The 24,594-nt window shown below is 48.6% G+C and overlaps 1 protein-coding gene across 4 annotated transcripts in view; it reads right to left on the bottom strand.

The window, feature by feature from the left end:
• The window catches only part of C5H20orf27 (chromosome 5 C20orf27 homolog), a 181,374-nt gene that overhangs the window by 81,673 nt on the left and 75,107 nt on the right, over window positions 1-24,594 (bottom strand). For all 4 annotated transcript variants that reach the window (XM_030563249.1, XM_030563248.1, XM_030563247.1 and 1 more), the window contains one exon: window positions 24,286-24,428. In XM_030563249.1, the coding sequence (XP_030419109.1) occupies window positions 24,286-24,428 (143 nt within the window). The remainder of the gene's footprint in view (window positions 1-24,285; window positions 24,429-24,594) is intronic.

Raw genomic sequence — 24,594 nt, 5'->3', positions numbered from 1 at the left:
GCCAAGTTTGAAGCATTTAGCTTCAACAACCTAAGCTATACCAGCAAAATGTTTCAATGGGAACATTTCAGAAAGGAGATTTTCCTTCTCCATCTCCACAGAACGGCAGAGCTCAAAGCACAGGAAAAGGGATGAATGGATTTTGTTCCAATTTTGCACAAGTACACAACAAATATTTACACTGAGCTGATGCAAAGCATGATAGCATCAAGTTTAAGCATAAAAAGCGATGACTAGAGCTGGGTGACATTTTTTCCAGCAAATAGTAAATGCACCATCAAACGCGTTATTCAAGTCAAATTCAACGGACAGTTTCCACTGAAAAAACCTGAAAACAAAAATTTCAGAAATGGCAGAATGGTTCATTCAGGAAAAAAACAAAATGGATCATTATGAAGCATCAGTTCAAACAGACCTTCAGAACAGGTCATTTCAACCCAATTCCTCTCCCCCCTTTTGTTCATTTCGGCAGAAAAAAAAAACCCAAATGAGTTTCAGTTTAAAACAAACCAACTTCTTTTTGGTTTGGCCGCTGAACGGAACAAATGGATGATTTGCTCAGCTCTGCAGGACAACATGCCAACCAAGAGGAGGGCTGGAAAGGAAACTTCTCTGTGGTTCCAGCCAACAGCGGGGCTGCTGCAGAACAAAGCAAAGCTCTGATTTGCAATAGTGCGGCTCACCTTCTGCTTGGAACTGAGGAACCTTTTCCTGCCTACAGCGGGGGCCATGCTGGGTACTGGCCACCAGTGGTGGGAATCTCCACTGTAGACCAGGTTCAACTACAACTAACTTTTGTGTGTGTGTGCGCGTGGGGGGGGGGGGTGTGTAAGTGTAAGGTTTCCCACAGTGGTCATTAGGTACAAATACTAGAACTAAGGTAAAGAGAATTGTGGAGCTGGAGGGAGAGGGTGTGTGCGCTTACTACTGGGTGTAACGGAACATCGTTGAGTCAAGATAGGTACTCTTTTGAAACATAACACACTCCTGGGGCCACCACAAGCAATGGCGCTGCATGCAGGAATCCCTGGGTTAGGTTCTCTGGCCTGTGCTATGCAGAAGGACAGACTAAATGATTAGAATGGTCCCTCCTAGCCTTAAAAAAAAAAAAAAATCTGAAGCAATATTACAACAGACTCTGAATCCTGCAACTGGAGCCACTTGGGCGAACTCAACAGGGCCCTGCATGGATGCAAGAGTCAAACTACGTAGATGTTGCAGGATCAGGATGAGGTTTGGGGGGTGGGTTGTTTAAGAGATGAATGATCACAGCTGTCCTGTTTTGCTAAGCAGGGTCACTCACCAGCCATTACAGACCTTCCCTGTTGCAGTTTCATTTGACGAGATTAAAGGACTTTTTTTTTTTTAAAGGTTCTCTGTAGAAGTGAAAAGCCCAGAGAGCTGATTCTTTGCCACAGCAGCAGAGAGGAGCTTTAAATTAGGACAGTACATGGGAGACTAAGGAGGACCCAGGGAGCAGAAAACCCAAAATAAGGGTGGGTGGGTTTCATTCAGTCCTGCCACAACCTGGATCACTCTCTGCACTGACGCTACATCACACGAGTGATACCCTGGAAGCTCCGAGTGGGATGGGAGGGGCTGCGGGGGGAGGGATGTCTGTTTTTAAAAGGCTGGTCAGGAGGAGGAGAAAAACTGGGGCCTTCCTCATAATTAGTGCCTGTGACACAAACAGCCACCGACTCCCATGCTCCTCAACGGGCCCGAAGCCCAAACCAAAATCACGCTATTGCCTGTTGACTAGACGATCAGTCCTAACTTCAGAAAACTGAGCCAAAAGGTAAGAAAATTAAACATCATTCTGGGCTGTATTAGCAGGAGTGTTGTAAGCAAGACACAAGAAGTAATTCTTCTGCTCTGCTCTGATACGGCCTCCACTGGAGTATTGTGTCCAGTTCTGGGCACCACATTTCAGGAAAGATGTGGAGAAACTGGAGAAAGTCCAGAGAAGAGCAACAAAAATGATGAAAGGTCTAGAAAACATGAGCTACGAGAGAAGATTGAAAAAATAGGGTTTCTTTAGTTTGGAAAAGAGAAGACAGAGGGAACACAGAATCACAGACTATCACGGCTGGAAGGGACCTCAGGGAGGTATCTAGTTCAACCCCCTGCTCAAAGCAGGGCCAATCCACAGACAGATTTTGGCCCCAGATCCCTAAATGGCCCCAACATGATAACAGTTTTCAAGTACATAAAAGGCTGTTATAAGTAGGAAGGAGAGAAAATGTTCTTCTTAACCTCTGAGGACAGGACAAGAAGCAATGGACTTAAATTGTAGCTAGGGAGGTTTAGGTTGGACATTAGGAAAAACTTCCTGTCAGGGTGGTTAAGCTCTGGAATAAATTGCCATGGGAGGTTGTGGAATCTCGGTCACTGAAGGTTTTTAAAAACAAGTTAGACAAACCCCTATCAGGGAGGCTGTAGATAATCCTTAGTCCTGCCATGAGTGCAGGGGACTGGACTAGATGACTTCTTGAGGTCCCTTCCAGTGCTGTGATTCTATAAAATCGTTTTGTACAATGGCGGCTCTCGGGCTTCAGATTGTACCTGCCTGGCTGCGTGGCGGCCTCTGATTTCTTATAGCAATCAAACAATTGCGGACATAACATACATCCTCCTGACATCCCTCTTCTCCCTCCTCCCCTCCCCACTTGGATGCAAGGAGGTTGCTGCACTGCCACCACTCCGGTCAATATCATTCACTGAGCCAAGAGGGAGAAAGTTATTCAGGTGAAGAGAGTCCATATTCGCCTGGTGGGCTGACAGTCCCCCACCGATGTACAGACCTGGTACTTGCCTTGCCAGATACTGGTGATTTGTGCCAGCATACGAGGTAGCACCAAAGAACCTCATCCCCGTGCAAAGAACCTGGAGCACCACAGGCAGCAGTGGGGAATGCCCCACGCTAGCAGAGCATGTGCCTCAGGCCACCCTGCAGAGTAGGCTCATTTCTAATCCCTTCTGATGCCCAGCTGCAGGGGGCAACACAAGGGGGTGCCCACACCACAGTGAGGTGGGAGAAGGGCCTGGGACTGAGACTCTGGAGATCTGAGTTCTGTCCCTGGCTCTGCCACCAACAGTGGCAAATCGCTTTAGCGTCTCTGTCCATTGGTTTCCCTTTGGTAACAGGGGATGACAGCAGGCCCCCACCTCCCGGGGGTGTTGCAAGGCCAGACACAGTAATGCCTGCAAGGGGTTCAAACACTATGTGGGGGCCACATAAATTTCTAGATAAAATTGAATGGATCTCCCAGTACGTCCTAGGAGCATGCCAGTGATCCAGGCACAGCCGCGGGTGTTGGAACATAAGGCGGGGCAAAGGCAATATCTAAGTTTATTAGCCTGATTACTCAGGGCCTGGAAGAACATTTCAATTATTTATATTGCAGTAGCACCCATGGGCCCAGTCATGGACCCATGCGCTAGACACTGTACAAACCCCTCTAGAGACACAGAATGCTGGCCAGACTTACAAACCCATGGAAGCAGAGACTCTGACAAAGGTTTGGGGAATAATGGTGGCTAATCAACTGACCTTGAGCTCCCATTGTGAAGCTGTGGCCACAAGAGCTAATGGGATCCTGGGGTGAATAAAGGGGAATCTCAAGTAGGAGCAGAGAGGTTATTTTACGCCCACATTTGGCACTGGTATGACCGCTGCAGGAAGAGTGTCTCCAAGTCTGGTGTCCACAAGTAAAGGAGGTTGCGAAATTGCAGAGGGGTCAGAGAAGAGCCAGGAAAACGATTCAAGGATTAGAAAAGCTGCTTTACAGTGATAGACTCAAAGAGCTCAATCTATTTAGCTCAACCTCACCTCCAATAAGATTAAAGTTCAAACCTTCTCAGGATAGGCGGCTCCTAAGATTTCTCCCTCAGAGCTTTTAAGCCCACACCCTAGATCACCTCTCTCCCAAGATAGCCAACCCCATCTCTCTTACACCCAGCTGAGATAACAAACCACATGCCTTGGTGAGTCAGCAAAGCCCCTTATGCTTTCCCAACAGGATCAGCACCTGCTAACAGGCTAGGGTGTGTGTCAGGCAAACTGTTAAAAGAATCAAGAATTCTCTTCTCTCTCGAAAACGTCTGACTCCATAATTATATGGTGGTCAGTTTCTGCTACCTCTGATCATTGCATCAGGATAAACGTTTCAAATTTACTAGCTGCTCTATCAGAGCTGCGAGCAGCCCTCCTGCACCAAAGCACAATACTGAGCTTCCTCTCACTGTGTTTTACAAGGGGGAAGATTCTTTGAGCTGGGTATGGAGTCACGGAGGTCACAGATTGCAAGACCAGAAGGGACCACTGTGATCATCTAGTCTGACCTCCTGTATAACACAGACCAGAGGCTTCCCCACAATAATCCCTAAAGACGAGTTTTTAGAAAAACTGCAAATCTGGTTTTAAAATGGTCAGTGACAAAGAATCTACCATGACCCTTGGTAAATTGTCCCAATGGTTAATTATTCTCACTATTAAATTTATGCCTCATTTCCGGACTGAATTTGTTTGCCTTCAACTTGCAGCCATTGGATTGTGTAAGACTTTTCTCTGCTAGATTGAAGACCCCATTGTTAAATATTTGTTCCCCGTGTAGACACTTCTAGATAGAGCCCTACCAAATTCATGATCCATTTTGGTCAATTTCACGATCATAGGATTTTAAAAATCATAAATGTCATGATTTCAGCCATTTAAATCTGACATGTCACGCTGTTGTAAGTGTAGGGGTCCTGGCCCAAAAAGGAGTTGGGGGAGGTGGGGTCACAAGGTTATTGTAGTGGGGGGTTGCGGTACTGCTACCCTTACTTCTGCACTGCTGCTGGCGGGGCGCTGCCTTCAGAGCTGGGCTCCCGACCAACAGTCGCCGCTCCCAAGCTGCCGAGCACTGAAGGTAGCACAGAAGTAAGGGTGGCAATACTGTGACACCCCCCCTAAAAAAACCTTGCAACCCTGCTGCAACTCCCTTTTGGGTCAGGATCCCCAATTTGAGAAACACTGGTCTCCCCCGTGAAATCTGTATAAGAGCAGATTTCACAGTCCATGATGCATTTTTCATGGCCGTGAATCTGGCAGGGCCCTACTTACAGACTGATTAAGTCACCCCTGAACCGTCTCTTAATTAAGCTAAACAGATTGAGCTCCTTGAGTCTATCACTATCAGGCAGTTTTCTGATCCCTTCCTCATTCCTGTGGCTCTTCTCCGAACCCTCTGCAATTTATTAACATCCTTTTTGAATTGTCGATGCCAGAACTGGACACAGTCCTCCAGCAGTGGTTACACCTGCACCCATAGGCGCTGACTCCATGGGTGCTCCAGGGCTGGGGCACCCACACGGAAAAATTAATGGGTGCTCTGCACCCACCAGCAGCCAAGCTCCACCTCCCCTACCTCCTCCTCCTCCCCCCCAAGCATGCCACATCCCCATTCCTCTGACTACCTCCCAGCGCTTCTCGCCCAGCCGCCTCCAAACAGCTGTTTGCGTGCTCCAGGGGTGGGAGGTGGGAGAGTGGGAATGTAGCACGCTCAGGGGAGGAGGCAGGGACGGGGAGGGGATTTGGAGAAGGAGTTGGAATAGGGGCAGGAAGTGGGCAGAGTTGGGGTGAGGACATTGGGGAAGGGGTTGGAATGGGGGGGAAGAGGTGGAGCGGGGCATCATGGGAAGGGAGGAATGGGAGTGGGGGTGGGGGCTCGAGCACCCATGGAAAAGAGGGGAAGTTGGCGCCTATGCTTGCACCAAATAGAGGTAAAGTAACCTCTCTATCCCCACTTGAGATTCCCCTGTTTATACATCCAAGGGTCACATTTGCTCTTTTGGCCACAGCATCACACTAGGAGCAAACGTTCTGCTCATTATCCACCATGACCTCCAAATCTTAAATTAAACGTAACTTTCCCTAAAGGAGATGGGGGAATTCCAAATGTCGTCTCCCTCGAAGCAACAGAGCGTGCAGGGCACAGCACAGCAGGGGCTGGGAGCAACACAAAACAGATCACAGATGCCATGCACAGCTGGGCACTTTCAGAAGCAGAATTCCTTTAAACTGCTGTGGTGACATTTGCACGTGCATTTGCTGACTTGACGCTTTCTAATCCGATTTCAGCTTCGGGGGAAGACTGGAGCACAAGAATCAGCAGTTTGTGCAGAGGGGTTGGGAACACCATCTGCATCGCTAATAGCAAGCCACAGTTTCCTAGAGATCAGTGTCCCAAAATATGCATGGCCTTCCCCAATAACATCCCCACGTGCAGTTGGAACCACAGGGGCATGTTTCTTGTGACCTTCAACTTAAGATGCTTTCTTGCTGTTAAGGAAACTCTCCGTGGACCTAAACAACCTCATATTTAGAGGCAAAATGTTCAAGCCACGGTCAGAGGTTCTACATGGGCTACAATTGGGTGGGTGAAGGGTGAAGGGGTTCCTCGTGAAGAGGAGCATTCAAGGTTTGCAAACCAAATAAAGAGGATTTCACACTTAGCCAGAGTTTGCCAAGCAGAGTTCACCAAGCTGCCCTGCAACAATGCCAGGCTGGTGGATTTGGCTTAGGAGAGATCTTCCAGCCTTGCTATCTGCCATTCAAAGCCATGCAGATCGCTGCTCATCGAGCAGTGCATAGAGCGACTCCTTCACTTCCTATCTGAAGTGTCTTTTTAGGCCCTTTCTGCTCTGAGCCCTTCCCTCCCCTCAATGCTTTCCCCATTGACACAACCCTCGAAGTCCCCACAGGTGCCCTGAAGTACTGTCCTCTCCTGACCACAGGCACGTTGGGAACAGATGCAACAGGCTAAAGGGGCGGACTGAGGTCACTGAATGGGGAAGAATACAGATTAATTCAAGGGAGGGAACCCACAGTTGCTGGATAAAGGAGGGGACAGGCTGGGACCCTGGGTCCCCCACCCAGATGGTGGAAGACAAGGAATGGGGACCACCCACCCTGTTTCTAACAGATTGAGCACCACTTAGTGCTCAGGAGGAAGATTCCTCCCTTCTGTGCTGGCGTTACTGTACCTACATGCAAATCCAATCGTCAGTTTAGCCAAGGGCGCGTGAGTGAGAACAGAAGAACTGGAATCTCTTTTCTTTGCACCGCGGCACTACCTCACGTCTTCTGAATGCACCGTGGTTTACAGCGCGACACTTCCCAGGGGGCCAGAGAGACCAGGTTGCTGCACACAACTTGGACGGCAGTGTCCCAGAGCCCGGAGCGCAGAAGACAAAGGAGCACTGCACCCGCTGAGCTGCTCTATCGAACCTCGATTAGTTACCAACAGGGCTGAGCATTGCAGGGTCTTGCTGGGCTTGGGAATGGTACTACAGTGTACAAAAAAAACCCAATCTAAACTGCTCTAATGATCAGGGTATTTATAGAGGGAAAAAGACGGATCCGTGGTACACTCTGCCTACCCTATGAAGAGAGGGTCAGAGTTAAATGGGGTTTAGCTCAGGGAAGAAGGAGATTGAGGGAAACCCTCGGCAGTCCTAGTAAACGACCTGTTCTGAAAGTGATGGTCGCTCTACTGGCAGATGCACCGGGGACTGAAGCAGGAACCTCCAGAGCTAAAAGCCTGAGTGCCTATAGCTTGAGCTAAAGCAATATGCACCATCGGTCACAAAGCAGAACCCGCAATGCCTCACCAGTAGGTCACCCAACCAAGAGGTGCAGTACCTGCCCAGGGACTGGATAGCACATGAAAGGAAGGCGGAGGCTACACTCAGGAAAGACAGTCTCCCACCAGGTTCTCACTCACAAGCTGGCATGGGGAAGAAAGGGCATAAGGGATTTTAAGGAACAGATGGGTCATAAAGCAAACTAGAGATGAAGAAACTTATTAACCCTATTCCACACTGTAACAGGGTGCTGGTGGAAAGGCACCTAATTAGCCCCTGCTCAGCCAGCCCTAATCAGGGGAAATAGATTGGGGCTGGGGTGCCTGGCCTTTAGGACTGGCTGCACCTGCACGCCTGAGGGTTAAGGGCTTCAGAAGACAGGAGATGGCCAGGGGAAGGTCAGGGGACAGGAGATGGCCAGGGGAAGGTCAGTCTCCAAGCTGAGGGCAGACTCTGTGTGGAAGAGGAGACTGTAAGGCCTGCTCTGTATATAGTATATCATTGGTGGTGGGAGAACATGTGTAAATAAAGCCACGGGTGCTGCAGAAGGAGAAGCCTCTCTGTGCATTACTGGGGCAGCCAGTGGGCCCTAGGAAGAGGGGCGAGCAGAGGACCTTGTTACACACGCCCTCTCCATGCAGGATTGTTCCTTACTGTATATTCTTCCAGTGCTTTACCTAACTTCAAAAAGTCTCAGGTACTAGGAATTCCATCACCTGCAGCCACTGCATCTTGGGAAGCGACCATGTCAGAAATGGGGCTAAGCGAGGTTTGGATGGGTCATTAATGGGATGGGAAACCCAGGTGCTGACGTAAGGAGTACAGATGACCGAATAGATGATACTCTTCCCTGAAAGTCAGGGCTGACACGGTGCCCTAGCACATGCTAATGGAGCTGTGGACTTTTGAGGACAGAACACCGAGGTAACGACCTCTCATGGTCATGGAAGATATTGTGATACCTTCCACAAAGGCCAAGGTGTCGGCTGCAATGTCCTGGCTACAATCAAGCCACCATAACTGTATTTTGCCTCCTCAAGTTTCTGGGCTGTTTCCACTGGGTGAGAGACAGAGTTACCGGGTGATGCTATGCCCCATCGCAGAGGTGGTTGTCTCCCAGCGTCAGAACAGATCACCTGCACATCGCCAACTCGCTGGTTCAAGGCTGCAAAGCTGGGCGGCACTTTGGGATTAGAGGCACTTTGCAAACCTATTTGTGGTCATCATGCAGGGCACTGGACTAGATGACCTCTTGGAGGTCCCTTCCAGTCCTGTGATTCCCTCTGAGCAGCTCTCACAACCCAGTAGAGCTCGGTATAGGGAAGCTGTTCTGGATATTCCAGCCTAAATGATCCTTCGCTTCAAATGACAGCCTCTCAGACCCTGCTCGATCCTTCCATCCATCCGCTCCATTTCTGCCTTGAGCCCTCGCTTAGCCAAGCCATCCTCGTCTACCTCCTAGTGGCTCCTGATAACCAGCCCAGCCCCTCCGTGGTGATAGACCCCCATCTGCAGCTGCTTCTGCGTTTGGCTGGGACACACCTGACTTAAGAGAAGATGGAGAAAACTGGATTAGGCAGCAGATGACTCCATCTGCGAGTATTAACATGGATCGTTTAAACCGTCAAGAACACACCCATGGCCGTGTGTAACAAACTGTGCACACTTGTGTTCAAAAATACCTCTACGCCATTATGAACAATGGCCAGATCTACAGCAGGTGTTGATCAGTGTCGTTCCACTGACTTCAGTGGCACAGTGCCTGTCTACACCAGCTGAGGATCTGGCCCAACGGGCAAAAACCAAGGTGAGGCTGCTCTGTAGTTCAGCGCCATGTGCGACAGCCAGCACCTGTAACAACGTCGCCTAATACGTGCAAAGAACGTTAAAGCCACAGGAACAGCCAGTCTAGAAGAGATCAAATACCCTTTGAGGGAACTCAGAAAAACAACAACATGAAAAAGCCTTCACAAGCAGGGAAACACAGAGGAAATAATACAAAGTCAGTGCTTTTCCCTTTCTACCCTGTTGAGTTTATGCTTAACAAGAGGTATCAATAATACAAGACAGAACAAGACCAGCAATCAGGCCATTCTTTGCCCAAAACTTGGATAATTGGTTTTCATTTCAGTCTTCTGAATGCTCTGCAGTCAGCTGTGGCGTGGGCACTAGAGAGATAAAAATGCATTCTCCTACTGCACAAGCAAAGCTTTCTGTCTTCTTTCAAAGCGGGGGGATTAGTTCAAAGGGGACAGAATCTGTGCGCCGGCAGAAGGCAGGAATCCTGAATCTTCGCCAAGCAGTAAAACAAAGCACAATGCTTGTCTCAGAGTTCCGCCAAGGAGGAGAGTTAATGGGACATGGAAGAGCAGAAGCAAACAGAGGTTTCGTGATGCAGTTTTGAGAAGGAGTGAGAGGCAGAGACACCACAAACATGCTGTAAACTTAGGCCAATAACCAACCTCCCAGAAACAATCCCAACAAAACCCTGGAAGAGTAAAAATAACACCAGCAGAAGTCCAGCAGTGGGGTGGGGGCTAGCCAGTTTACTGCACTGAATGCTGCATGTACATTTATCTGCCTAGCGGACAGGTGGGGTCTGTGGCAATACAAAGCACATAGATCAGCCCTAAGACACAGGACGGCCTCTTGAGGCCAGAGTGGCTGAAGTGAAAGAGCAAAGGGAGACAGAGGTGCACAGAGGAGACTTTCAGGGACACGGCAGACCAGCTCCATCCCGAGTCTGACAGCTGCTGGGCTGTGGAGGAGGAAGAGGAAAGTCTCAGGGAAGGAGAACATCAAATTGCAGCAGAGGGACATGATCCCATAGTTGGAAGGGAGGAGATCCCAGTTACTAGGAAGAGCAAGGTAACAGTAATGGGGGATCTGAAAGCTGGGTTTGTGATGGCCAGGAGAACTGCATGGTGAATTGCCTGCCGGACACAAACGTTGCAGATCTCAGGCAATATCTAGACAGACTTATGTGCAGTGCTTGGGAGGGCACTGGGCTCATGGTACATGTAGGTACCACTGAGATAGGGAAAGATAGGTGAGAGGTCCTGGAGGCCAAATGCAGGCTGCTAGGTAAAAGATTAAAGTCCAAGACCTCCATGGTGGCAGTCTCTGAAATCCTTCCAGTTCCACGAGCAGGGTCAGTTAGTCGGGCAGAACTGCACGGTCTCGATGCATGGATGAGATGATGGTGTAAGGAGGAGGGTTTTAGGTTTACTAGGAAGTGGGCAAACTTTTGGAAAAGGAGGACTCTACACAGGAAGGATGGTCTCCACTGAAACCAAAACGGAACCAGACTGCAGGAAGGTACAATTAAAAAGGTCATAGAGGATTTTTAAACTAAGAGAGGGGGAAAAAGCCGACCGCTGTGGAGGAGCAAACGGTTTGGGTAGAGACATCCCTTAGGGATGAGTTTATTAAAGGGGGAAATTGATAGCGTAGGAAAAGAGGATAGCGAAGAAGCTGCTAATGTATAGGTAGGAACCAGTGAGGAACAGTCAACTGTAAAAAAGTCCCATTTAAATATGAAGGCAAGTAACTGAATACTGACAAAATGCACAAGTGCTTACATACAAATGCTAGATGTTCAAATACTGAGATGGGTGAACTAGAATCCCGGGCATTAAATGAGGATATTGCTATAACAGGCATCATGCCACTTGGTGGAATGAAGATAATCAATGGGTCACTAACACCAGAGTTCAAAATCTACAGGAAGGACAGAGTAGGTGGTGCTGGTGGGGGAGTGGCACTGTATGTGAAAGAAAGCGTGGAGTCAAATATAGTCAACACCTTAACTGAATCAAACTGCACCAGGATGGTATGATGGGATAGCCTAATTTTGGCAATTAATTGGTCTTTGACTATTAGCGGAAAATATGCCCAATGGTCTGTGATGGGATGTTAGATGGGGTGGGATCTGAGTTACTACAGAGAATTCTTTCCGGAGTGTCTGGCTGGTGAGTCTTGCCCACATGCTCAGGGTTTAGTTGGTCACCATATTTGGGGTTGGGAAGGAATTTTCCTCCAGGGCAGATTGGCAGAGGGCCCTGGGGGTTTTTCGCCTTCCTTTCCAGTGTGGGGCACGGATCACTTGCTGGAAGATTCTCTGCACCTTTGAAGTCTTTAAACCATGATTTGAGGACTTCAGTGGCTCAGACACAGGTTTGATACAGGAGTGAGTGGGTGAGATTCCATGGCCTGTGTTGTGCAGGAGGTCAGACTAGATGTTCATAATGGTCCCTTCTGACCTTAAAGTCTATGAGTCTATGACTCTCTATGGATAGAAATCCATACTTGAACAAAAAGTGCATAGCAGTAGGGATATACTACTGACCACCTGGCCAGGATAGTGTTTGTGACTGTGAAAGGCTTAAGTTGATGAGAGAGGCTACAGAGGCAGAAAACTCACTAACGGGGCGGGGAATGGGGGATTCAACTATCCCCATATTGACTGGCTACATGTCATCTCAGGACGGGACCCAGAAATAAAATGTGTGGACACTATAAGTGACATTCTTGGAGCAGCTTGTCCTGGAACCCACAAGGGGGGAGACAATTCTTGATCTAGCCCTAAGTGGAGCACAGGGACTGGTCCAAGATGTGACTATAGCTGAACTGCTCGGTAATAGTGACCATCACATGATTAAATGTAACATCCCTGTCGTAGGAAAAGTGCCATCATTAATAGTAGTTAACTTCAAAAAAAGGATCTATTCAAAAATGAGGAAGCTATTTAAATCAAAATTAAAAGGAACAGCATCAGGAGTGAAATACCTGCAAACTGCATGGCAGCTACTTAAAAACCCCATGTATACCCCAAAATAAAAACTAAACTCAAACTCAAACTCAAAAACAAAAACAGTAAGAGGTCTGTAGCGGGGTGATCACCCCACTCCGGCCCTGGAAGGGTACAAGCAGCCCTGGGGAGGGCCGCAGTGGTAAAAGCAGCCCTGGAGAGGGTTACAGCTCTGAAAGTTGGGCTGATTGGGAAGCAGCCACAGCTGTAGCTGGCTTAATAAGGGCCCAGCTGGCCCTTAGAAGAGGGCAGTGGGCCAGGAGCAGGCAGGCTCCCTCTAGCTGAGGAGGGAGATGCTAAAGGGTACTGGAGTGAAGCAGGGCTGGGGCAAGGCCAGAGGAGCTGGGGAGCTCCAGGCCAGCAACTCCCCAGGCTGCAGGGCCTTGTACAAAGCCCCTGGAGGTACTGGGTGCAGGGAAAGGCAGCAGGTCAAGAACTCCCTTGTCTATGATGACTGGCTTATATAGACTGCAGTTGTCCCCTGTGAAAGGGGGCGAGATGGTGACTGGCAGTAGCCCGTAGGCTGAGGCAAGGTGGGGATAGAGGGTGGGGGTTCCCTGGGGATGGGAGACCCAGATCTGTGGGGTACTGCCTGGAGGGGCAGCACCCCAGCTAAAAGGGCACCGGGGTCTTGGGAGGGATACGGGACCAACGGTAGGTGGGACACTGGCCTGCAGAGAATGCTCCGAGGGCTGGATGAGCTAATTCCCTGAGACATCAGCAGGAGGTGCCACAGGGGTGAGTCCCACCCAGTTACAAGGATCAAAAAAATGCCACCATGGCTAACCAGCAGAGTAATGGAGGCCATTAGAGGCAAAAAGGCATCCTCTAAAAATCAGAAGTCAAATTCTAGTGAGGACAATTTAACGGAACATGAATTTTGGCAATTCAGGTGTGCAGGCCAAGAAAATTTGTGGAACAAACAGCTAAGGACACAAAAACTACACAGAAAACCTTGTTTTAAGTGCATCAGAAGCAGGAAGATTGTTAAACAATCAGTGGGGCAACTGGGCAATCAGGCTGCTAAAACAACGAGGAGTCTGGTGGCACCTTAAAGGCTCACAGATTGATTTGGGCATAAGCTTTCGTGGGTAAAAAACCCACTTCTTCCGATGCATGGAGTCATGGATGCTAAAAGAGCACTCGGGGAAGAAAAGGCCACTTCAGAGGAGCTAAATGAATTTGTCGCATTGGTCTCCACTGCAGAGAACGCGAGGGAGATCCGTACAGCAGAGCTATTCCTTTTAGGTGACAAATCCGAGGAACAGTCCCAGACAGAGGTGTCGACAGAGGAGCTTTTGAAACAAATCAATAAAGTAAACAGCAGTAAGTCACCAGGACCAGAGTTCCGAAAGAACTCAAATATGAAACCGTAGAACTATCACTTACATCAGCCACTGGATTGATAGCTAATGAAAAGACTATTTTAAAAAGGGCTCCAGAGGTGATCCTGGGATTACAGGCCAGTAAGCCTGACTTCAATCCCAGGCAAACTGTTTGAAACTATAGTAAAGAATAAAATTATCAGACACATGAATAAATGGAATATGTCTGGGACGAGCCAACAGGGCTTTTGCAAAGGAAAACCATTCCTCGCCATTGTGGGACACCCAGGCCCAGTTTGAACCTATAACTGACCATTTGCCTGCGCAAGTGCCCAATTTGCACACAGAAGTGCTTATGGCTCTGGCCTCTTGAGCCTTGGAAACTCAGATTCACTTACCGGGGCCTAACTAGCCACAGACCAAAGCACTAGCAATGCAAGTCTGGTCAGCAACACAGGACGATTTGCCTTGAGCAACATGGTATAAACCCTCCCCTGGGTACATGCCTTCAGCGACCCGATGCCACAGAAAGGGGGAAGGGCCTCTGATGCTCCCCTTCACACTGCAGAAATGCTCCTGCCTTTGGCTCAAGACAGATCAGCCAATACAGGAATGGCGCACAATGGTTTCAACAGCCCAGAAAGGAGAAGGGCCAGAGAACCCACGGAGCCCATACACAGAGCTGGGGGGAACAGCTTCAGCTAAATGAAACGTCACCTTAATATGCTCTTTGTGGAAGCCAGACTGTTTTGCGGAGACGTCGGTCTCAACAAAGTCATCACTGGAGGGTGGGCGAGACAGACTTGCAAGCACTATCCTAGTGATTACAGCACTGGCCTGGGAGGCGAGAGACCCAGGTTCATGTCCCCTCTCTGCCGGATCCAGAGCAATCAGGGATGAAATAACTCTGATCTGAATCAGGCAGAGCTGGGATTAGAACCTGGCTCTGCCACATCCCAGACTGGCACGGCACCGGCGTGTACACATACCTCCCTTCCTGACCAAAAGGCTCAGGTTGCAGTCCAAAAACAGACCTTAGCAATCCCGTTCTCACCAACGAGCTGGCAAGGTTTGGGTTTAGCTCCAGTGCGGAATGAAAACAGGTCTATGAAATGAAAGGGTCTCCTGCTCTTTTCAATGGAAGGTGCCCAGACACAGCAGCGAAGAACCCTACAACACAGAACTGGCTAACAGCCTGGGTGTCCACAAACGAGACCCAGCACAGAACGGCAGCATGTGGGCAGTCATCCAAGGTGGGGTATGCTGGAGGCATCTCTTCTCTGCATTCACACCCCATTGGTGAGGAAGCATACTGAATAGCCTGTGTTCTCTCAGGCAAAGCCTCCGCCCCACGCCAGCAATTCACCTGGCTCATTTAACTCCAGGTGGAACAGAGACAAAAGGGTGTGTAAGTCTGCTCTGCCCTCCTTAGCCTCCCTTGTCAAGCTTTGTGTCCCTCCCCTGCCATCATCCTCAGCTTCTCACACAATCGCCTCCTTGCCTTCCCTCACCCCTCTGCACAGTACAACCACCCTGAGCTTACCCCTACCCTACCCACATGCAAGTCTCTCTTGAAGACCCACGACTGCCACGCTGCCTACAGAGAATCACAGGGACTTGTGTGTACATTGAGCGTTGCTGTTCCCTTTTCCCTCACCTCTGTCTGCTTGTCTGTCTGTTCTTAGGCTGCGAACATCACTGAGTGGTTGAAAAACACCGAGTACCAAGCAGGCCCTGCCATAAATCAATCAACACATTAGTGAGAGAAACGCTGGCCGCTCTCAAGCCAGCACTGTTGGGGCCAAATTCTGTTTCAACAGGGAGTTGTTCTGGATTTACAGCACCAGGCTAGAGCTCTTTGGAAAGCTGGGACACAGAAGTAAATTCTACATAGTGCTTCACTACCCTGAATCCACTTTGGAAAGCATGTGTTAATAAGAGCCAGCAGTGCCCAGGCTCTGCGGGCAAAGGGCAGCAGAAACCCTGCATTCAATCACTCGCACCCCTCCTACCCACACACTGAGCAAATCTGCATGTAAACACATGCCAGCGGGAAAACATTGCTCTGCTCTGTAGATATTATAAGGGCATTCGATTAGATCTGGACGCTGATTAAAACCTGTGCAGCTCGGAGCACCGTCAGGAGGCGGAACGCATGACTTTGATAAATGATTGTGTTTATCAATCAGTTGTTAGAGGAAATGCAAACGAGTGCTCAGAAGCCTTTTAGCAGGAACATGCAGACACACAGGGTCGCAGCGTTCAACATCTCCTTCAAGGGACCTGCCCACTCTGCTCTCCAACCCCACACTTGTTGCTAACTCACAAAATGCCTAACATCATCCCAATGGCAGGGTCACATTCTCACCCACACTTGAGACTCCTAAAAAGAACCTGAAACTCCTAGAGGATATGGTGTCTTATGGGCCCTACAGGTAAATCCAGCGCTGAAGAAGACAGATACATTTAAGGCTAGAATCAAAACAAGAATTTATGATGTCAATATAGACCACACCCAAAACGACATTTAGCTTAGTGCCAATGTGAAATTCATCCTTTGGGCAAAGGGCTAGCGGATAGGCTGATGCGCTACTTAAGCCTGTGTGCTAGGTCTTTGCCTAGGGATGAATTTCACTTACAGTGTTGTTTGGGACAGTATCCTCAGAGACAGAACAAATAAAATCAAGCAAAACCAGATCATTTTATTAGAGGGTCGAAGTTATTGACAAGACTCTTTGATGGTATAATTCAGTGAGTTCTGCTGTAGGGGAGGGAAGTCCAGCGACCAATCAATAAGACAGACAAATAAGATAGGACAAAACAGGGGGAAATGTATAGTACACGTATACGTACACACACACACACACACACACACACTCTCCTAGCGCTTTCAATCGGCAAGACTTGCTGCACTTTACAAAAAAGTTGATGTCCCAGATTCATAGATTCCAAGGCCCCAGGTGACCACTGACCACCCAGTCTGGCCTCCTCTACATCACCAGCCAGAGTGTTTCACCCACTTCCTCTCCAGTGAGCCCAATACCTTGTATTTGACTCAACCGTCTTACAGAAAAGCAGCCAGTCTAGATCCGAAGACCCCAAGAGCTGGAGAATCCAGCACTTCCCTTGGTAGTTTGCTGACCTGGTTAATCACCCTCCCTGTGAAAGATGGCTGCCTTATTTCAGATTTGAATGTGTCTGGTTTTGACTTCTAGCCATTGGTTCTTGTTCAGTCTTTCTCCACTAGCCTGAGTGCCCTTTTCCCCCGTGACAGCACGGATACACTGAACAAGTTTCTTTTCGAGAAGCTGAACAGATTATGCTCCTTCAGTCTCCTGCTTTAATGCATTTCTTTCCATCTCTCAGATCCCTTTTGTGGCCCTTCTCTGCCATTTTACAGCAGGAGGCACAGACAGTGAAGTGACTCTGGGGCAGACCCAGGTCTAGATCCCACCCCTACCCCCCAAAACCCCTCTCCATTCCATGCTGTAGCCACCAGGCCCAGCACTTCCTCCCTATTCTGCACATTCCCTTGTTTTTCCTGCGAGCAGACAGATCTTTGTGAAACGCGCCTGACGAAGGCTGCGGATTCCATCTGTCAAACCAGGATGTGAGAAAGAATATTCAGATGTTGGTGTCACCTCTGCCAAACAGACGAACCACCTCCTTCCTCCACACAACCTAAGCCAGAAAACTGCCAGACACCAAGCATGCGCCTGCTTATTCCTCCCCAGCCGCAGAACCATCACATGCAACCTAAACCCTGAGCCAGCTATGCTGAAAGCAGTCCCCAGAGAAGCCGTATATGGGCTACTGGCAAGGGCAGATGAAGCAATGGAACAAGCCAGCCTATTATATATCCATGAACAGCAATTAAACCCAAGCAGATTAGCTCACACCAGAGAAAAACCCAGCATACGCTGACAGCTCCACCTCAAGAGTGGAGACCACTGCTCAGAGGCTGCAGCACCAGACAATTTAAAATTGGGAACCAAAAGTGACCAGATTTTGCAAGAAGTAAGAGTTTTCTACTGCAAAGAATGAAAATAATAGGGCGTTGTTTTCTCACGATACTGAACAAAAGACTTTTTAGAACCAAGTGACGAGAAAAGCTGCCTGTTTCTTTAAAGAGAGGAGAAAAGCGGCAAAAATAGCACGAGTATAAATTGCATTTTGCCACCAGATTCCATGTGCACCAGAAATAAAGCAGACAGTCTATTTTTCACCTACTCCTGTTCATTCACAGTGTGTCATTATGGGAAAGTTGACACTATTTGGGCAACTTCTCATGTCAATCAAGCAGCCTGAAGAGAAGGAAAAGGAAGGAGAGAGTTGAGCAAGACACTAGAATTATCCTCCCTACGTCTCGGAAACAGCTGTGAAACCATAAAACCAGGGCAGTCTTGTGGTTCATGCATCGGATGGGCCTCGGAAGATCTGGGTTCAAACTCCCATCTCTGCCCCCGATGCCCTGTGTGACGATCTAGGACAAGCCACTTAACCTCTGTGTCCTAGTTTCCCACTATACATTGGGGATAGTACTGATCTGCTTTATTCTCAGATGCTATGGCAATAATGGACCCATAGGTTTTACCTACACTTCACACGAAACCCAGGTTCTGACTTGTGTGTGTGGACCGAAGGGGGCCTTGGGCTCACACCTATCAGCCTGACTCAGGACCTAGGTCCTAGAACCTTGCTAGCGAGGTGGGTCAGAGCCTCTGAGACTTGGATCCAAGCCCTGTCATTTTGCAGTGTGGACACAACTTAGACCTCAGGCCCAAGTGAAAAGCTCTATTCAGTGTGGTAGACACATTGAGTGTAGACTCAGGCCAGCAATTGTAAACCCTGGCATGCAACGCGGTGTGGACGCTCAAGAGCAGGCTTGGAAACACCAAGTCCAAAAGGCCAAGTCCCACAGACCTAGACTGGCAATGCAGTGTGGACGTACCCAGAGGAACTTAGATAAATAAGGCAACTGCCACCGAACAGATCTGACAGCAGTAGATGAGATTGTGGCTTCACATCATGCCAGGACGTGGCCCTCTAAGAGTGCTGTACCTTCTCCGACGCCACTTCGAATAGCTGGCACTCGGATTCCTCCTGGGAACCTGCTTCTCCCACAAGTGCTGGCAAGAGAGACGGTGCCACCCCAGAAAGCTTATACTATGCGCATCGTACGCTGCATGCTCACACATGCAGAACTAGCGTCTCTGCGCTGTGCTGGTGTTGTGAGCTCCTCTGAGCCAAGGCCATCCCCACCAGTCTCCAGCAGGGCCGAGAATTTCAATAGTGCCTAAATCCCCTGGACTCCCGGAGGGACTTGGGCTCTTAAGGCACTTTTGAAAATGTTCCCTATTATCTGCTCTCAACCAATAACAGCATGGACAGCAGCAGTGCTTGGTAGGAGCCGATACTCTTATCTATTATATTAGCCTACTTGGGGCATAAAAACTTGAGCTAGAACTACTATTTGGGGTACCTGAGAGATTATTGGATGCCCTGGTGGTGTTTCTAGCTACTCCACATATTGCCCCCAAAGGAGAGCCAGCCATATTTCCCTCCCCCATCCCCCACTTCAGCTCTGAAAACACCGCCGGCTTTTATTTTGGTCTTAATCAAATTGAATTGTAAGGAAGGCACAGCTGACAAATAGTTATCCAGGGAGCTGGGACTCAGTACTCTGTCACTGAAATCATTCTGTGGCCTTGGGAAAGTCATTAACTTTGTGCCTCAGTTTCTCCTGTCAACTAGGAAGCACTGTTGCATTAATTTCGATGGAATAAACGGGCCTGAAGAGTCAAAGGTGTTAACGTGACCCTGTCCCTGGCCCCCCACTTTTAAGCGAGGTCCAGGGTTTGGTATATAGGGCCCTCAGCCTGCTGACTACCATGGCAAACACAATTCAAATGTTCTTAACCTTTCCTTAAAGATACAGAAAAGAAGGAAAAAGAGGGAAAGTGTTTGAAATGGAAGGCGTGAAGTCAGGTTTTGATTTTAACACCATCCCTTCTTCCCTTTTGCTAGAGTCTCTTTGGAAGGAAACCGCCTCATGTGACAGTCTCTTCGCAGGCACTGAAAAGGGAACAGCAGTTCGTTTGGGGGCAAAGAGGAGCAGTTAGCTGAGATGAGTAGGAGCTGTAAAGTCCAAGCCTGTTTCCTTGAAGACAATACAAGACGAAGACGCACAAGAGGAGAGAGAAAAGAACAGCACAGACAGAAAATGCAGCTGCTTCTGTCTCTGGCGTGGGTTCTCAGTCGCAGCCTCACTGCCGGAGAGAGACAGTCCCAGTGCACAGTCTTATGAGCCACTCCGAAACCTGCCAAACTTGTACCAGCATCGGGCTGTTTAAGGCATCGCTTTTGTTGGTCGCCGTCACACAGCAGTGATGCAAAATATGCAGGCTTGGCCGGCTAATCCGGGCTCTTACTACACAGAAGGCAGTAGGAGAGGGATAGGAAAGAGAAACAATAAGGGAGAGAAAGGGAAAGAACACATCGGGTCCGCCTGCACTGCAAGAGACAGATCTGCAGCAGCGGGTATCAGCGCCTGGGTCTACCGACTCAGGCTTGCAGGACGGGGCTAAAAGCAGCAGGGTAGAAGTGTAGAGCCCTGCATGAATACAAAATGTGTATCCGCATCCAACCTGCTAACAGGGTCCATGGACATCTGTAGCTTTTTCTGGGCACTATAGATGTGCCCACTCGTGTGGGAGCTCGAGCTCTGAGACCCATCCTCCTTGTTCCAGTCTGAGCGAGAATGTCTACGCAGCTATTTTAGCCCTGTAGCACGTGTTCCCCGACCCCGAGTCTTTAGACCCTGGCTCTAAGATTTGCTGCTGCAGGGTATTTTTTGCAGTGTAGATGAACCCTTTCAGGCGGGGAGACAAACCTCATACCCCAGGTGGTGGTTTGAATTAGGCGGAGCTGGCGGACATGGTGGTGTTAGCTGGGTCCCTCGCTCTGGCCCAGTCTGGTCAGGATCTCTCAGGATCAGGGCTGCAAAGCCCATCCTGAGCACAGACAGTGGGGGAGGTGAGCCTCTCCTGTGTGCAAGCAGCCAGCCATAGAGGCAGGCACCCACAGCCACAACCAGCAAAGGAAATCAGGCCTGCTGGAAAGGGGAGGTGCAGAGAAGGAAGGGGAGGCAGAGAGGCCTGGGCTAGGCAACAGCCTCGCCCCAGGCAACTCCAAGAAAACAGCCGGGAGACTAAAGGACATGGCAGCTGTCATAAACAGATAGCTAAGGGTTAATGTCTCTTTCACCTGGAAAGAAGTAACCTGAAACACCTGACCAGAGGACCAATCAGGAAACAAGACTTTTTCAAATCTGGGTGGAGGGAAGTTGTGTCTGAGTCTTTTGTCTTGTATCTGTCCCTCTCGGCTATGGGAAGGATTTTTCTATTTCCTGATTTCTAATCTTCCGTTTTCCAGTTGTAAGTACAAAAAGATAGGTTTGTTGTTTTGTAGTTACATGTGTGTAGTTGCTGGAGTGCTTTGAATTGTATTCTTTTTGAATAAGGCTGTGTATTCATATTTCTTGTAGTTTTCTATGGTGGGCTGCATTTTTGGCGTCTTGTTCTCTTTTATGGGCTGCCTGTTTGATCTGTTCTTCTCTTTCTTTCAGCTCCACCTCTTTTTCCCTTTTTTCCAGTTGTCGCCTGTGTTCTGCTTCTTTGCTTTGTTCTTCAGCCTCCATTTGTGCCTTAGAAGTCATGGTTCCTGTTTTCTTGTGTTGGGGTTCCCTCCGGTGTTTATTGTCTGAAATGCAGGCTCTGTTGCCTCCTGGGGTCTGCCTAGCAACAGTGCCTTTTTCCCTTTCTTCCTCTAGCTAATCTTTTAAATGTAAAGTAAACCAGAAAAACCACTTAATTTGCATGTGTATAGTGCTGGTATTTGACTCCTAATGGGAGTGCTATTGTGTCACAAAAGACCCTTTTGTCACAGCTTAATGGTTCCTTGCTTAATATGCAAGCCAAAAACTGCCAGAGAGAGCAGAAAAAAAAATTCTCTCTGGTTCCTTTTAAAACCAAACCGTTCCTCTCTGCTTAAAAGACCCTAGCAGAGAAAAGAAAAATATAATATTCCTACTGGCTTCTGAATTCTATCTTTCCCACAAACACTGCCACCATGTCATAACCTAGTCCCAGATTTGGACCTCAGCGTCCAAAATATGGGGGTTAGCATGAAAACCTCCAAGCTTAGTTACCAGCTTGGACCTGGTAAAGCTGCCACCATCCAAAAAATTAGAGTGTTTTGGGGCACTCTGGTCCCCCCAAAAACCTTCCCTAGGGACACCAAGACCCAAATCCCTTGAGTCTCACAACAAAGGGAAATAAACCTTTTCCCTTCCCCCCTCCAGGTGTTCCTGGAGAGATACACAGAAGCAAACTCCGTGAATCTAAACAGAGGGATTCCACCCTCTCTATTTCCAGTCCTGGAAACAGAAGTACTTCCCTCTTCACCCAGAGGGTATGCAAAATCAGGCTAGTAAATCTAACACACACAGATTTCCCCCTGACTTCTTCTTCCCACCAATTCCCTGGTGAGCACAGACTCAATTCCCTGGAGTCCCCCACTAAAGAAAAACTCCAACAGGTCTTAAAAAGAAAGCTTTATGTAAAAAGAAAGAAAAAGTACATAAAAATGGTCTCTCTGTATTAAGCTGACAAATACAGGGTCAATTGCTTAAAAGAAATATGAATAAACAGCCTTATTCAAAAAGAATACAATTCAAAGCACTCCAGCAACTACACACATGTAACTACAAAACAACAAACCTATCTTTTTGTACTTACAACTGGAAAACGGAAGATTAGAAATCAGGAAATAGAAAAATCCTTCCCATAGCCGAGAGGGACAGATACAAGACAAAAGACTCAGACACAACTTCCCTCCACCCAGATTTGAAAAAGTCTTGTTTCCTGATTGGTCCTCTGGTCAGGTGTTTCAGGTTACTTCTTTCCAGGTGAAAGAGACATTAACCCTTAGCTATCTGTTTATGACAGCAGCAACCCCAAAAAGTGAAGGGCTGACAGGCTTAATGGGAGGTGAGGCTCCACAAACGGACCTCACAGAGCAAACAGAGGAGGGTCTGGCAGGAGAGGTGGCAACCCCTCGAGAGACCACACCAAGAGATAGCGACAGACACCCTCCCCCCAAAAGGGAGTAGAGGGTAGAACAGCCCAACCCCTCATCATTTTACCTACGAATTAGGCCTAATTTCCAACACACCAATTTTGGCTCACCTTGAATCCTAGCAGGAGGCCTTTTTGTTTGGACTAATTCAGACGGTCTCCCATTGCCCCTCCCCCACCAATATTTACTGCTATGGGTTATTGATAACCTTTTCAAACACATAAAAGGTTGTTACAAGGAGGAGGGTGAAAAATGGTTCTCCTTAACTTCTGAGGACTGGACAAGAAGCAATGGACTTCAATTGCATCAAGACAGTTTAGGTTGGACATCAGGAAGCATGTCCTGTCAGGGTAGATAAGCACTGGAATAAACTGCCAAGGGAGGCAGTGGAATCTGTCACTGAAGGTTTTTAAGAACAGGTTGGACAAACACCTGTCAGGGATGGTCTAGTTATTCTGTAGTCCTGCGCTGGGTGCAAGGGACTGGACTAGACGACCTATTCAGCTCCCTTCCAGCCCTACAATTCTATGGTGACATTTCCTAATCTTCTATCCACTTTCCCACAGTCAAGCTCACAAGTCAGGTAGACCTACCAGGCCCCAATTCTCACCACAGGACTCCCATCTCCCTTATGTGGATGTTGGCAAACTTCATTATTGCTTCTAAAGGGATCAGAGATTTTTGGATGAAAGTTGCTACAAAAAAGTATTTGTAAGTGGCCACGTTTCTGCCATTCTGGAAGCACACATCGAGGCCATTTGTTGACCCTGTCCCTAAAATCTCGGAAGAAACCCCTTTGGGTTGTTAATTAGGGGGAGGAAGGGGCTCCCATCCCTGCCTGTTGAGAACATGGACCAAGCTCCAGACACTAGCAAAGGCTGGGAGAGGAAGCGTATAAAAGTTCCCAATCATTGCTGCTGTGGCTAAAAGCGTTGACGCAACGACGGCTTTAACTCTCCCCTTCATGGGTTCCTTATTTGGACACTCTCCAAGAGACAAGGACAGAGGGAACCAATCCAGTAATTCCCTGAGCTATAAACAGGAGCTGCTAGTTTCACTGCTTTGTCTTCAAGGCCATCCCAACTGGTTTCAGATATCTCACACTATGTCAACTTCCAGCAGGGTCAGCTGTTTTCTACGTGCCACTGGAAGGTGAATCGGGCAGGGAGCTCATTCTCCAGAGGTGAACCAAAAGTAGAGCCCCAAACTCCAGCCACAGGAAAGACTTTGGAGTTGAATGTTTACAGCAGTTGGCACACAGGGCATAGTCCGACATCAGTTCCAGTTTCCACAGAGGAGACAAAGCTATTCAGCCCCCGCTTCACCCACCAAACATCCTCCTCCTCAACTTACTCCACCTCCTTTGATCTCTACAGCTCTTACCTTGACCAAGAAGTTGCCATCCTTCTCCTGGGTGACCATGACCACAGAGTCATGGAGCTTCTCGTCGAAGTGCACGTGGGAGTGTGCTCCTTCCTCGGGCTGGCTGGCGGCGAAGCGGACACCACCCACTTTAGGCTTTGTGCCTGCAGGGGGAGAAGACCCAAGCATGATTTAGCTCCCCTCAGGGCTTCCACAATCCTCAGCCCGCGAAGCAGAGGAAACACTGAGGCACATCTCAAGGCGATGGCCTGGCCCGAGTGCTCATTCAGCATTTGGCACCCTTAACCCAAGTCTCAGGTGGGGATCATA

The sequence above is a fragment of the Gopherus evgoodei genome, chromosome 5 (assembly GCF_007399415.2).
Source record: "Gopherus evgoodei ecotype Sinaloan lineage chromosome 5, rGopEvg1_v1.p, whole genome shotgun sequence".
Lineage (NCBI taxonomy): Eukaryota > Metazoa > Chordata > Testudines > Testudinidae > Gopherus > Gopherus evgoodei.
The sequence above is the reverse complement of the archived record's forward strand: the minus strand, read 5'-3'. Positions and strand labels throughout refer to the sequence as shown.